Source organism: Numenius arquata, chromosome 3 (genome assembly GCF_964106895.1).
Source record: "Numenius arquata chromosome 3, bNumArq3.hap1.1, whole genome shotgun sequence".
Lineage (NCBI taxonomy): Eukaryota > Metazoa > Chordata > Aves > Charadriiformes > Scolopacidae > Numenius > Numenius arquata.
This window is the reverse complement of record NC_133578.1, coordinates 65,337,609-65,350,521: the sequence shown is the minus strand read 5'-3', so window position 1 is coordinate 65,350,521 and position 12,913 is coordinate 65,337,609. Positions and strand designations below refer to the sequence as shown.

The 12,913-nt window shown below is 47.3% G+C and overlaps 1 protein-coding gene across 1 annotated transcript; it reads left to right on the top strand.

The window, feature by feature from the left end:
* Positions 1–4,473: 4,473 nt before the first annotated feature.
* Positions 4,474–11,985, top strand: KLHL38 (kelch like family member 38). The gene is made up of 4 exons (XM_074145584.1): positions 4,474–4,651; positions 5,210–6,685; positions 8,117–8,222; positions 10,210–11,985. The coding sequence occupies exons 2-4, from the start codon at positions 5,336–5,338 to the stop codon at positions 10,494–10,496; spliced, it is 1,743 nt and encodes a 580-aa protein (XP_074001685.1). The 5' UTR covers positions 4,474–4,651; positions 5,210–5,335; the 3' UTR covers positions 10,497–11,985.
* The last annotated feature ends 928 nt before the right edge of the window (positions 11,986–12,913 follow it).

The following is a 12,913-nucleotide window of genomic DNA, read 5'->3' as shown; positions in this document are numbered from 1 at the left end:
TAGTCTGCTACCTTGCCTACAAAATCAGAACCAAACCCAGATTCGATTAAAGCTAAGAAGCTTTAGTTCAGAATGAAATATCATACCAATGTGAACAACAGCTGTGGTGATGGGGCACGCGGGGAAATGATGTTTGCTGAGCAGCTAAATAGAAAATGAGTAATACAATAGTTACAGAGAAATGAGAGAGAAGGATCATAAGGGTATCTGGACTTAAAGAATAGGAAGAAGACCAGATAGCTGGCGACTAGTCACAGCAGAAGGAATTTGGGTGTACGGAAACATTTCCTTCACAGGTCTGGCCCAGACATCCCATGTGGAGTTAGGTCTCTGGTTGTGTTATTAGCCGGGTGAGATACAGACATACATGTTGAGTAGAAAGGTCCAAATCCATGCTATCTCTTGATATTAATTTGTTAGTATAGACATATCTTTGCTCTTTCAATAGACATATTCATTATACATGTTTATATGCCTGTGTAAATATGCAATACATAAATCTTATAATCCCCCAACACATTAGTCTTCCTTTCTGCTCCCGTATTTCTCTCCCCTCCAACTTATAATAAGCAAAATGGGGCCAAGTGCCCATCTTACCCTGGTCAGGGCCCAACGACCAAGCTCCCAGCAGCATCCCAGGCAGTGCTAGCTGCTCTCCCAGTCTGGCCTGAAGGCTGTCACCCCAGCCAGCCACCACTGCTGCTTTCGGCATCTTCCTGTGTTCTCCAACTCATGGCATCTAATTATGGTCCCTGTAATTGTCTCTTTTTACAGTGAGGAACGTTAATCCTGGGGTTTGTTCCCTCTCCCAGTTTTATAAATACCATAATAAGGAATATTAAGGAATTTTCTTGTTCTCCTGTCTATTTAGACTGGAAATTTGGGGAAAGGGAGATCTCTCTCTCTTGATAACTGTGGGGGCTGATAGTCATTGAGGCAGCACACGTAACACTGAATAAGCTCAGTGAAGTCTCTGCCTTGAACAGTCCTTTTTCCTTATCCATATTTGTTCATTTTCACCTGAATTGTAACAGGATCAGTGTATGAGTTTTAGAAGTTGTCTGACATCACCAATCTTCCCTGTGCACCTGTCTGCTGGCCGATTAGATTGAGGCTTTTTTCCGCTCTGTTGCTTAGTGCGTGATAATAGACATTTCATCATCCCATTACATTAAAACTTAAGAAGAACTGCTCTGGATCAGATAAAAGGTTCAACCACCCTAATTCCAAAGCTAAGCAATCCCAAACACTTAAGGAGAGAGAGCAAAAGGAGCCGGGTGAGTATACAGCATTGGAGCAAAGTGGTCGTTCTTTGGTAGACATCTCCATTTTCTAGAAACTGGCCATCAATGGAGTTCATACAGCAGCAGTTGCAGAGGGACGCTCTTTTTAACAGCCCCCAATGGCTCCAGCCCCCCTCAGGGGCTATGGGGGACCCGCAGCATCACATCCCACAGTGCTGCTGGGTCACATAACCTGCAGATGAGCCCACTTTCCCACTTGGACAAGCCCACATCCCCACTTCCCACAGCCCTTTATCCATGCAACATCCCACTCCCATGGCTAATGCAGTACCCTGTCCTCCCAAAATAGACCGCTCAGTCCTGGTTCGGTCAATAGCACGCCAACCTAGGAAACCTGCCTCAAGAACCCATTCAGAAAAAGACTTTCTCAGACAAGTTACACTGTGCCACAGAAGAAACAGCTCTTCTCTCTCACCAGGGGTCACGCAGCAGCAGCAGCACGGGCCGTATAGGACATGCTGTTCTAGGATACGCCATGAAAAATGATTTCTAGTTTATTTATAAAGGAAATTCGAACTAAGTTGTGCTGATGTACCCACTTGGTTGTTGGAGATGTGTCTGAAACCATAATCTCTGGGAAAAAGAGAAGAGAGAGTCGTAAAGCAGGCAGCAGGAGCTTCATTGCTCGGGAGCCTTGGCCCCAAATTGGCAGGGACCTGTGTGGGGACTCAGCAGGGAGCAGCAACCCCCCCGAGAGCAATAACCTATTTAAACAGCACATGCTGTACTCTGCATTAGCAGGAGTTTGCATAACCGTGCAAAGCACTCAAGCCTGAGATCTTCTAAATAAATGCCACATTTATCAGTATCCAAAGCAGAAGAACATCCCACCTACCCTTCCCCGACCCCATAAAACAGTATTGTTAGTGAAGTCAGATAGCATCATTTGTTTCTTTAAGGGTTAAAAAAATAATCCACAGCCACTGCCAGGAAGAGGCAGAACTAAACAGGCAGCAAAGAGTTAGAGCCAGAGCAGAGATATAAAGCTAAATCAATCATCAAAACGGACTGCAACAAGAGCATATACATACAGAGCAAGCAAGAAAGCGAGAGGGCGTTTTGTTTGGGTAGCTAATGTTCTCTGGACGAGGAGAGAGAAATTCTCCTTTGGGTTTTTAATGCCACTCTAAATATTTATAGCAAGATCATGGCCAGCTGGTGAGGCGGCAGCGGCGGGGAGCAGGGAGGGGAGGATGCATTTCCCCCAGCACCCCAACATCATCCTCTGGGTCGTCTCGTTCCTTGAGGAGTGGGGAAAGGCCGCACATGGCCATGTTTACCCTCACAGTGACTCATCTGCAGGAGTCCAGCCGCTCCTGCCCTTCCCCTCCTTCACCTCTCCTGGCCCTTCACACACACACACACGGTGTGCCCACACACATGCACAGATTCTGCGGGAAGGGAAGATGCCACAGCCTCCAAAAAGCTATGCTAGCCCAGCTCCACCCTGTCCTTAACACGGGTCTGGGCCTTCAGGGTTTTGTCTAGCCTTCAGGCATTTCACCATCTTGTTCTGCTGCGTTGAAAAGTCTCTGGGAAAGGCCACGCACGGCATGACCTATGATGCAAAGCTGCTGTTTTCAGAGGAACAGGCTGCCCCCATCCCTGCAGTCTGCTGAGCCATGGATGTGGGGGCAGGAACACATGGAGGACTGCATACACCAGCGCGGCACGGGAGTTGACCTAAGGGCACTGTGGCTCCCAATGATTTTCGCTCATCTGCTTCGCTGCGACTCGATGCAGACATGACTCACCCGTGAGCTTTGGCTTTGAGAATATGAGACGCGGTTTTGCTTTAACCTTGTGTTTCCCTGTGGTAGCAATGCTTAGAAATGACATTTTGGGTTCTAGCCCATCCCAGAACAAAGGGAGGAATTTCAGCACAGAAAGGGCCCAATCCAGTTACCCAGGCATGGGCAGCCAGTGCCACTTTTCTGGAAACACCCAGGAAATTGCCACAGACCTGGGACGCATCACACTGGACCTGCTGGAGACCCTGGCTGGGGGCCAGCTGGGGTTGTGGAGGATCCTCTGCTGCCACAAAGTGCTTGACTTATCCCAGCCCTGGGGATGGATTTAGGCTCATCTTTGCAGAATCCTACATGGGAACATTAAATACAGACACCTACATGTGATTGAGGCAGCTGAGCACCCGTGGAGACCTGGCGGTGCCTGGAGGAATGCTCACCTGCCCAAATATAGGTGGTACTTACTGGTGACCTGAATAACTCGACAGGCTCGGTTGTATTGACTAGACCTCACTGGCTGTAAAAGGATCTCAGGCACCTTGTTCATGTGCAGGCATCTGCAGTCAGGGACCCCATGGAAGTGTCTGCCCTGGGGAGCTAAGTGTCACCCTGGGACCTGCCACCCTGGGACCCTGGTTTCCAGCGTGTCTGCCCTGGGGAGCTAAGTGTCACCCTGGGACCTGCCACCCTGGGAGCCTGGTTTCCAGCTTGCTGCACTCACTTCAGCAACCCGCTCCCGTCCTCCCACCCGTAACGCTGAGCTTCCTCAAGCCACCTGCTTGAGAAGTACTTTGCTAAGGGTTTCAGAGAGCTGAGGTCCTTACACAAAAGGCCACAACCTGATATGTTCTATATGAAATATCAAGCAGCATCATAAAGATAAACTGCTCCAAGAGCGAACTTCATCTCTGGCAGAGGTAGCTGGGCTCTCCCTGCTCGCCTCGGGGCAGCCCTGGGCACAGAGGTCCCGGTGCAGCAGCATCTCCCACCAGAGAGCAACCAGTTGATGCTCCCCACATCTCTCCATAAGGTGGAGACACGGTCCATTCCACCAGCATCCCTGGAAGCCCTTCTCTCTCCCTTTTTCTCCATGAAAGCAGGGTGACAGTGCATTACCTAGCGTTGCAGACTGTTTACAGGCTTCTAGAGTTCCCAGGCACTTCAGGACAGGGTCCTGCCGCTGTTTCCAAATGGACGGCCAGGACTTTTATAAGTGAACTTTCTTCTCAGTGTCTATTTATTATATGTAAACATTTGCCAGAAAAACACCACCCGGGCATGCTCAGTAGTGGCCAGGTCATTGCAAAAGGCAACAGTGGCGTCACATGTGATAACGGCGAGAAGCCCGTGTGTGCCTATTCTTAGCGCTGGAATGTATACAATGCCCCACCGCCTCCCCGCTCCTGCGCGCGGCTCCCCAAAGCGGCAAAAGTGACTCCAGAACAAACACGTCCAGAAATCACCCTCTATGAATCACTTACCTACTGAAAGAAACATCCTGTGGGTTTATAGGTTTTTTTATCCAGGCTCTAGCTATGGAAAATCTCAGCAGAGAATAAACGACAGAGAGTAAGTGCATGCAGTGAAGGACAACAGAAGGTAAACGTTTCTACCCTACCGTTGCACTGCAGGTTGAGCAGTTAGCCATGACAATAGATACTCATCATATTGTTCTGCCTGGCACTTAATTTAGTTATTGTGTGTCTTGATTAACATTAAAGAAAAAAAAAAGCACAGCTAAGCAGAGTTAATAAATAACCGTTTTAATGCAGATTCCCAGTCTCTAGGGTTTCGTTTGCCCTGCTGCAGAGTTCAGCTCTGCCAGATTTACATTCTTTGGGAGTGACTAACTCTAGGGGAAAGAGGCGCAAGCTACTAAACTGCTAATACTTTAAAATAGTGAATAAATGTCTAAGCGCATTTATTCAACGTGATTAAAACGAACAAACCAATTGCTTCCGCCACCCAGCTTTCATCCCAAATCAGTGAGATAACTTCAGTGCTTTTGCTTCTTGCCAGGGACACAGGCAGTGCTGACCTCAGAGCTGCAACCTATCTGATAACTTTATGAAAATTTTAAAGGGTCTTAGCGACCTTTTAGCTTCTTTATTATTTTCCCACTGTGCTTAACCCATGTTCCATTTTTGTGCGTAACAGTGAACAAATATTTAGATCAACATCAAAGTCCTGATTTGTTCCCTTGGAGCTGGATATTTCAATAAAAGCTGCTAAGAATTTGGTTTTTTCTGCCAAGTTCAGAATTCATCTCTCTCCTATTTTGCTATGGAGGGGGGATCCACTGAGGAGTTTCTCTTCAAAGACCAGGACTTCTCCTCTGAACTGCTGAGGCAGCTGAATGCTCTGCGGCAGAGCGGGATGCTGACTGATGTTACCCTCTGCTCCGGGGACTTCGAAATCCCCTGCCACCGAAACGTGCTGGCTTCCAGCAGTCCGTACTTCAAGGCGATGTTCTGCAATGACTTCAGAGAGAGTCGTCAAGCTAAAGTCATCCTGAAGGGCATCGATGCTGAGATTTTGGATCAGATTATCCTTTATGTTTACACAGGGGAGATTCTTATATCCGCTGAGAATGTCCCATGCCTGTTGGAGACGGCCTCCATGCTGCAGTACACTAAGCTGTTTGAGGCCTGCTCTGCCTACCTTCAAGACAAGCTGACTCCTGACAACTGTCTGAGCATGATCAGACTGGCCAAAGTCTTGAACTGCCAAAGCCTGAATAAGAAAGCCAAGGCTATGGCTTTGAAATGCTTTCCTGAGGTGGCCTCTTCTGAAGACCTGAAGGACCTTTGTCCCTTGGAGCTCATCGATTACCTTGGGGATGATGAGCTCTGCGGGGAGGAGGAGCAGGTCTTTGAGACACTAATGGTCTGGATCCGGCATGACCTCCAGGCAAGACAAGGTTACATCCAAGAGTTGTTCAAGAAGGTCCGGCTTCAGTACGTCCATCCAACTTTCCTCTTCCACTTCATTGCCAATGACTCTCTCGTTCAGTCCTCACCCACTTGCAGGAGCATCCTTGAGTCAGCCCGGAGACAAATGTTTTCCTTGTACAGCACCAATGCGCCTGACATCAAACCCATGCTGCATGTTCCTCGCAGGTACTCCAACCAAGAGTTCCTCATCATCATTGGTGGCAGGAAGGACAGCCAGCAGACGACAAGGGATGTCCTGCTCTATGATGACAAGACGAACCAATGGCTAAGCCTGGCCAAACTTCCCATGCGCCTGTACAAAGCCTCTGCAGTGAGCTTGCACAGCAATATTTATGTACTCGGAGGGATGCCCGTTAGCAATAAGAAAAACTCGGTCAGTGATAATATTTACATTTACTCCCTCAAACTCAATCAGTGGAGGCTGGCTGAGCACATGTTAGTTCCACGTTACTCCCACAGAAGCTTGGCATACAAAAATTATATTTTATCATTTGGTGGAATTGGTGAAAACCAGGAAATCCTTAATTCTGTGGAAAGATATGATAGTGTCTACAACACCTGTGAGAGCATGGCAAAGATGCCTGTTGCCGTCCTTCACCCTGCTGTGGCTGCCAAAGATCAGAGGGTCTACCTCTTTGGGGGAGAAGACATTATGCAAAACCCTGTCCGGCTGATCCAGGTAATGGTCAGTCTTGCTTGGCACAGGCAGCTTCATCTAAGGTATTCAGCAGTTCATCACTCTCCTGAGGAAATCAACCCACCCAACAAACTTTATTGTGAGTTGCAGCAAGAGGCAGGATGAGTTGACACATGGCTTCAGGGAAGTCTTGTCTGTGAGGAGCATTGCAACTCTTTCATTTTCCCCTTTGAGTGTTTTTCAGGCTCAAGCCCCCAGGTACTTCTTTGGGAGTCAGTCAGCTCTGCCGCTGGTGGGCCAAGGCTGCTGCAGGTGAAGATATGGCAGGCAGCCACCGACCTCCATGCCTGGCTTCATGCCTGTAGCCAATCTCACAGAAATCAGTGTTTTCCACTCGGAGGCTGAGCTGGGGTCTCAGCCATGCACCTGCCTGCTCACAGCAAAAGCAAAGATTTGCGATCGTTAGAGTGATTAGATTCTCATTCGTCAAAGGGCCAGGATTTAAACTGACAGTTATTTCGTATAAACAGTTGTGTTAAAAATGTGGCTCCTGCCACGTGTTGCTGGCTCTCTGCCTGCTTTCAGCAGTTACGCTCTATTAGGAGGAAGAAAATACATGAAATCCTTCCTTATCTGATTTGATGCTTTAGCAACATTGTAGTGTCACTTTCCCCATGAGTGTTTTTCACTGGTTTAGGTGTTTCAACTAAGAAGGATCATTAAAGGCTAAGATGGCAGCCAGCACATGAGCAATACTTCTTTACGGTGATAAAGCTATTTGATTATCGGGGGGAAGGAAATGCATTTATCAGTTAGTGGGGAGATGTCCTGGAGAGAGTTGCTATATTAAGAAGCGGATGACATGTCATGAAAGTTTGTGTCACCCAGATACAGATGACTGAATGATCATCATCTGGCAACAGCTCTTTTTCTCACATAAATTGATGACTTAGATACCACTCTAAGTCACATCAACAAGTCCCTTTGCCAATCTGAGTGCATACCAGCCACCAGCACAAATATAGCAGCTGGGCAAACACGGTGGCTGCCAGCAGAGCTAGATGAAGTTGAGGTTTGTTTGCCCAGGAAATTGCTAAGGCTGAGGCAGGAATACACAGAATAACTGGAAAATGAAATGTAATGGCTTGCACTTTGGGAGAGCATTTTCCAGGAGTTACAGTGATTTAATGGTCATACAAAGATTTACAGCTGAGCAGCTTGCGTATGGCAGATACACTCTGCCTGAGTGTGTGTGCTAGCATCTCCTGAGCAGACAAGCCTGGAGAACTAGAATGCTTTCCAAGGGGACTTTTTAGGGAAAAAAAAAAGGGTAAATTCTCAGATTTCTAGCAGTTCAAGCCAGAGGATTATATTCATTAGGACAAAATAAAAACCATAAGTTCCTCTGTAATTACAATTTCCAGTTAAAATGCAACATAAACAGCTACATATTTATCTTTATTTATTTGTCAGGTTTACCATGTCTCCAGGAATACTTGGTTTCGGATGGAGACCAGAGTGGTGAAGAATGTCTGTGCACCAGCTGTCTTGATCAGAGACCAGATTATCATCGTAGGTGGTAAGGGCTCTGTTTCATCTTCCCTTCCATCTCCTCCTGCTCAGCTCCTGCAGGATTTCGCAGCCTTCCTGCTTGGGGTCCTCTCTCCAAAAGGATGTGGAGATTAGGAAGGAAAGGAGTGCATCCAGCCTACACATTTCTCATGGGGTTTCATGGCCATGGAAGTGGGGACAGTTTCTCCACGAGGCACCTTCTTACTCCAAGTAGCAGGGCCTGGGTGGGGGGAAACTGGGGAAAAGCCAATGCAAGTTACTGCTCTGCAGAAGAAGGGAGGAAGCCAAGGACATGAGGGTCCTGCTTCTCCCCTGCTGACTCGCAGCCTGGCCCTCCCTGACTGTTCTTCTTGGAAGGGTGGAGAGCGCGGTTACCACAAGACCATGGATGGCTTGTTGGGATGAGTGGGCTGCAGGGCTATGAGGGGTCAAATCAGTCCTGTAGATGCCTCCTGGGGGTAATTGTGAAATGTCCTGAGAAGGGCATGAAACACTCCAAAAGGGGAAACTTCTCAGTGTCTTTTTCAACCTGAGGATCAGGCTCTGCCCGTGGCACTTTGATGGATCACATCTCCTTGATTGCTTGGCACTCTACAGTCCTTAATGCAGCTCCCCTGACCACAGGCTGTCACAAGGAAGCATCTGCTAGATTATTTAAGAGAAAATGAGAGATAGGGAAGCTTTAGGAGAGCAGAGGACTGAACCCAAATCACACAGGATTCAAATGTGGCGTCATCTCTCAGCAAGAGGCCACTGCTACCCTTTGCAGTGAGAACAGGGGAGAGCTGAGTCAAAAGGTCCAAGACTATCAGGCTCCTCTGTGGCAGATTACCCTGACCTCAGACCACAGTGCCCAAAATACAGTGTTTGCAGCTCTCTCATTTTCAAATGAGTTAATCTGAAAGGCCTGTATTGACCCATCTGCTGATGATGAACTTAAGCTCTCCATTTATTTTTTTAATTTATCTAACAAAAGCCACAGAAATTCATATTAACTTTAAACAACTTTCATTTTGCTTGAAAGTAGAGAGATTCACCACGGTCAGGTTTTATTTACTGGCTTCCATGCCAAAACATTGGCCAAACGCTCTTAGTTTATCAACAACAGTAAAACCCACAAAAATAACATTTTCTCTTAAAACCAGCTTTTATTACATTTCAGGTCCTCTGTGCATGGCTGGTCACATCATAACAAAGGGGAATGGGTTGGACTAAACAAGACAGGCCTTGATTTTTGATAGGGAAAGTGGCTTCAAGGCTTGTAAAACATGGCCCAAAGCAGGATGTTTGCCACAGGCGCTCTCGGTTATCTACAGGGATACGTGGGGAAGCTACTGCTGGTTACCAAGCTTCCAGACCTCCATTGCTCTACAGCAAAGGTCCTGGTACCAGCCCTTACCTCTCGGCAGAAGCAAGGTTACATCACCCCTCAGTGTAAGAGCAGTCCATTGGGTCTTGGGCATGGTGGCCAGCACAGATGTGAAGCTGAGGGCTTTGGGAGTGGAGCGAGCACCGCTGGCACTGGGCTGTTGAGTATCCAGCTCTGTTCAGTAGACAGCTACGACTCCAACACAACAGGGCGTTATTGCTCCCTCCCCACATGCCATTGGTTTCTGTATTTCCGAGTGAAGCTTTAGGAGTCTGACAGGTGAAAAGAAACACTTCAGGACTTCTGAAGGCACATGCAGAAAACTGCAAGGTCCAGCTGTGTTTGACAGCTTGCTTGCCTGATAGGATGGGGTTTGTTGTGCTCATAGAGCCTTGGCTGCCAAAGTGGTATGAGACAGGATGAGGACAAATAGGAATGGAAGACAGACAGATAGGCATTCTTGTGACACATCATCGTTTCCCATCTTAGGTATCTTAATTATACCAAATTATGTACCTTTATCATAGGTTTTATTGAAGACTAGCAGGAAATACATTATTATTCCTTCTGCTGGCCATAAACTCTAATTCCCATCTGTTTCTTCTACCTCTGACTTCACATTTAGGGTACACCCGGAGAATAATCGCTTATGATACGAAAGGCAACAAGTTTGTTAAATGTGCTGACATGAAGGACAGACGAATGCATCATGGGGCCACTGTCATCAAGAACAAGCTGTATGTCACAGGAGGACGATGTCTCACTGCAGACAATGTCATTGAGGACTTGGATTCCTTGGACTGCTATGACCCAGAGACCAACACATGGACACCAAAGGGAAAACTGCCACACAAACTCTTTGATCATGGGTGCCTTACACTCCAGTGTGTCCCCTGTTCTAATCTTCTATAAACGACCTCTGGTACTTCCCAGGACGTTTCGTGCTTTCCTTCCCAGAGAGGACCCACCTTGCTCTGCAGAGAGCACATGGGGAATCCTCACGGGGTCCCACAAACTCCTGACCTTGAAGACACCAGAAGCATTAGTCATTACCCAAGCACTCTGCCAGAAAGGTCACAAGCTTCGTGCTCATGTTGTATTCACCTGACCAGTACTGCATGTGCTGCTAAGTCCAGCCCGGGAGCCTGACCCAGAGTCTCAGCACAAAACAGGAAAAAAATACCGGGCAAGAACCTGGTGTGGGATTTGGCCTTATAGAGATTTTAAAGTGCAAGGTGAATAGGAATTCTGGTAGCTCTAGGGAAAATAAGATTTGAGTAACCTGGATTTGTGTTAGCGTGCAAACGCAGCTGTGTGCCACAATCCTTTGCTACGCGGTGCTGACTAAGCTTTCCATTTCAAGTGGTGGGAGCGTTTGGAATAGGAAGCCCCAAGCTCTAGTCTTGTAACCAGCCCAGCAACAACTGCCTGCATTAGCTATGGTAGTCATAAGAAATAAAATGTTAATGTTCCTAACATCAAATTGGAAATTAGCAAAGGGCTGATGCTGCGATATGAACTCTCACGTTACAGCAAGGTGCAGATTTGGCTTCTCTTTCATAGTGCAGGGAAGATTTTTGTTCCATCTCTCTGCGCTCCAAAGGAGCAGAAGAAGGGGGAATGGAAATGAAGATTGTCTTGTCTTCTTTTTCGAGGGATCTTGTTTTGCAGGGAGCTTGCTCCTCCTCTTGTATCAGTGTAGTGGTGGGGTTGGTTAGGAAGTCCTTTGGCTAATGGAATTCCTGAAATCTGAAATAGCAGAGAGGACAGATGGAGGAAAGGGGATGTAAAACAGAAGAGGTATTTGGGAGGAACAATTTTTTTTCCCTTTCTCCTCTCTCTGAACCACTGGAAAACAGCAATGAGAGAAAGCCAGTGACAGGAAACCAGCTTTCCAAGAAGAGCAAGTCTAAGTCTGCCACTTGGCAAAGCAGCTCTGGCTCCACCAATATTTTTGTGGGGTTCTGCCACTAAGTGCATATTTTTAAAGGGAGGGGATTAATCATCAGATACTGAACAGGCTGTGAATTGGTGTCAGGTCACCAGGCTTGGTAAGATTGCTGAGACAGCAAGGAGCTTTAAAGATAGGACTGATGACCACCATCCAGAGAAAGGATGGCAGAAACGACATCCCTTTTCCTCATATTTGAAAGAAAGTGGCTACAGGGTGGTATGAGGAAACCATGCTCAACCCTCCTCTTCACAGAACGCTGCACAGCCATGTGGTCACCGCCATGTTGCAGGACACCAACTCCAACCACTAAGATTTCCTCCCATAATTCTGTATCTGGGAGCAGACAGGCTACAGAAACAGTTAACCAAGTGGAGGGCTGGAAAGAAGAATTGTGTATTAACTGCTGTTTTAACAATGTGAAATAAAATGGTTATTATTGTTTGTATGAGCTTTGTGTTCAGGAGTCCCCATTGTTCTCTCTGCATTGTTGATAAAGGGAGTTGGTTTTGTACCAGTGGTTTTTGCCAGGGTTTCCTTCTAAGGATCTGAGTAAACCTGCAAAAAATGAGTGGGAACCCAAACTCATCTCCCAGCTCAGAAGCCTTTGGCTACGTTTCTGCTCTGTCTTTCAGTCTGTATCATCTTCTCCTCCCTGTGCAAAGCAGGGCTAAATCACACCACTTGCCAAATTGGACCGGAGCAGTGATTCATTCTGCTTCCTCACAGGCCAGCTCCAGCTCTCTGGAGAAAGAAGCCTTGTCATGGCCAATTATGGAAAGTCTGCCCCAGGGAGATGTTTATTCCTAACCCTGCAGTGCCGCCTTCCCAAACTCCTTCCTGTTGTGACCCCACTCAGCTCCAAAGCTCCAGGAGACGCCAGTTGCTGCCATGCATTTTAGCTGACACGGATTCCTGCCAGGCTCGTGACTGTACCCAGAACCGAGGAAAAAAAGTTGACTTGGGGCCATAACCCCATGTTTGCAAACCATTGCCGCAGTCATTGGTTTATGCTTGGAAGCAAACAGATATTCTTAATTCCCGTATCATATAACTAGTGATTTTCTCAGTGTGCATGCGGGGACCAAATAGTACCTTGCACAGCTGTAGCTGGGCAGGAAATGGGGAGTACAAAGAAAAGCCATGGTCATAGCAGTGTTGAGCACAGCATCCTTCCCCAGCCCTTGGGGAGCCCTCACATCACCCCCGAGTCCTTGGAGATGCCAAGGGCTATGGCCAGCTCTGCCTTGGCTGCAATCCTGTGCTCCTTCCCTTCACAACCTTCTCACTTTGTGCCCATAATTCAAGGAATTTAGGTTTGCTGGGCAGTACATGCAAAGCCTGGTTTCTGATAGACTTCTGTCTTGTGGTTAGTTGG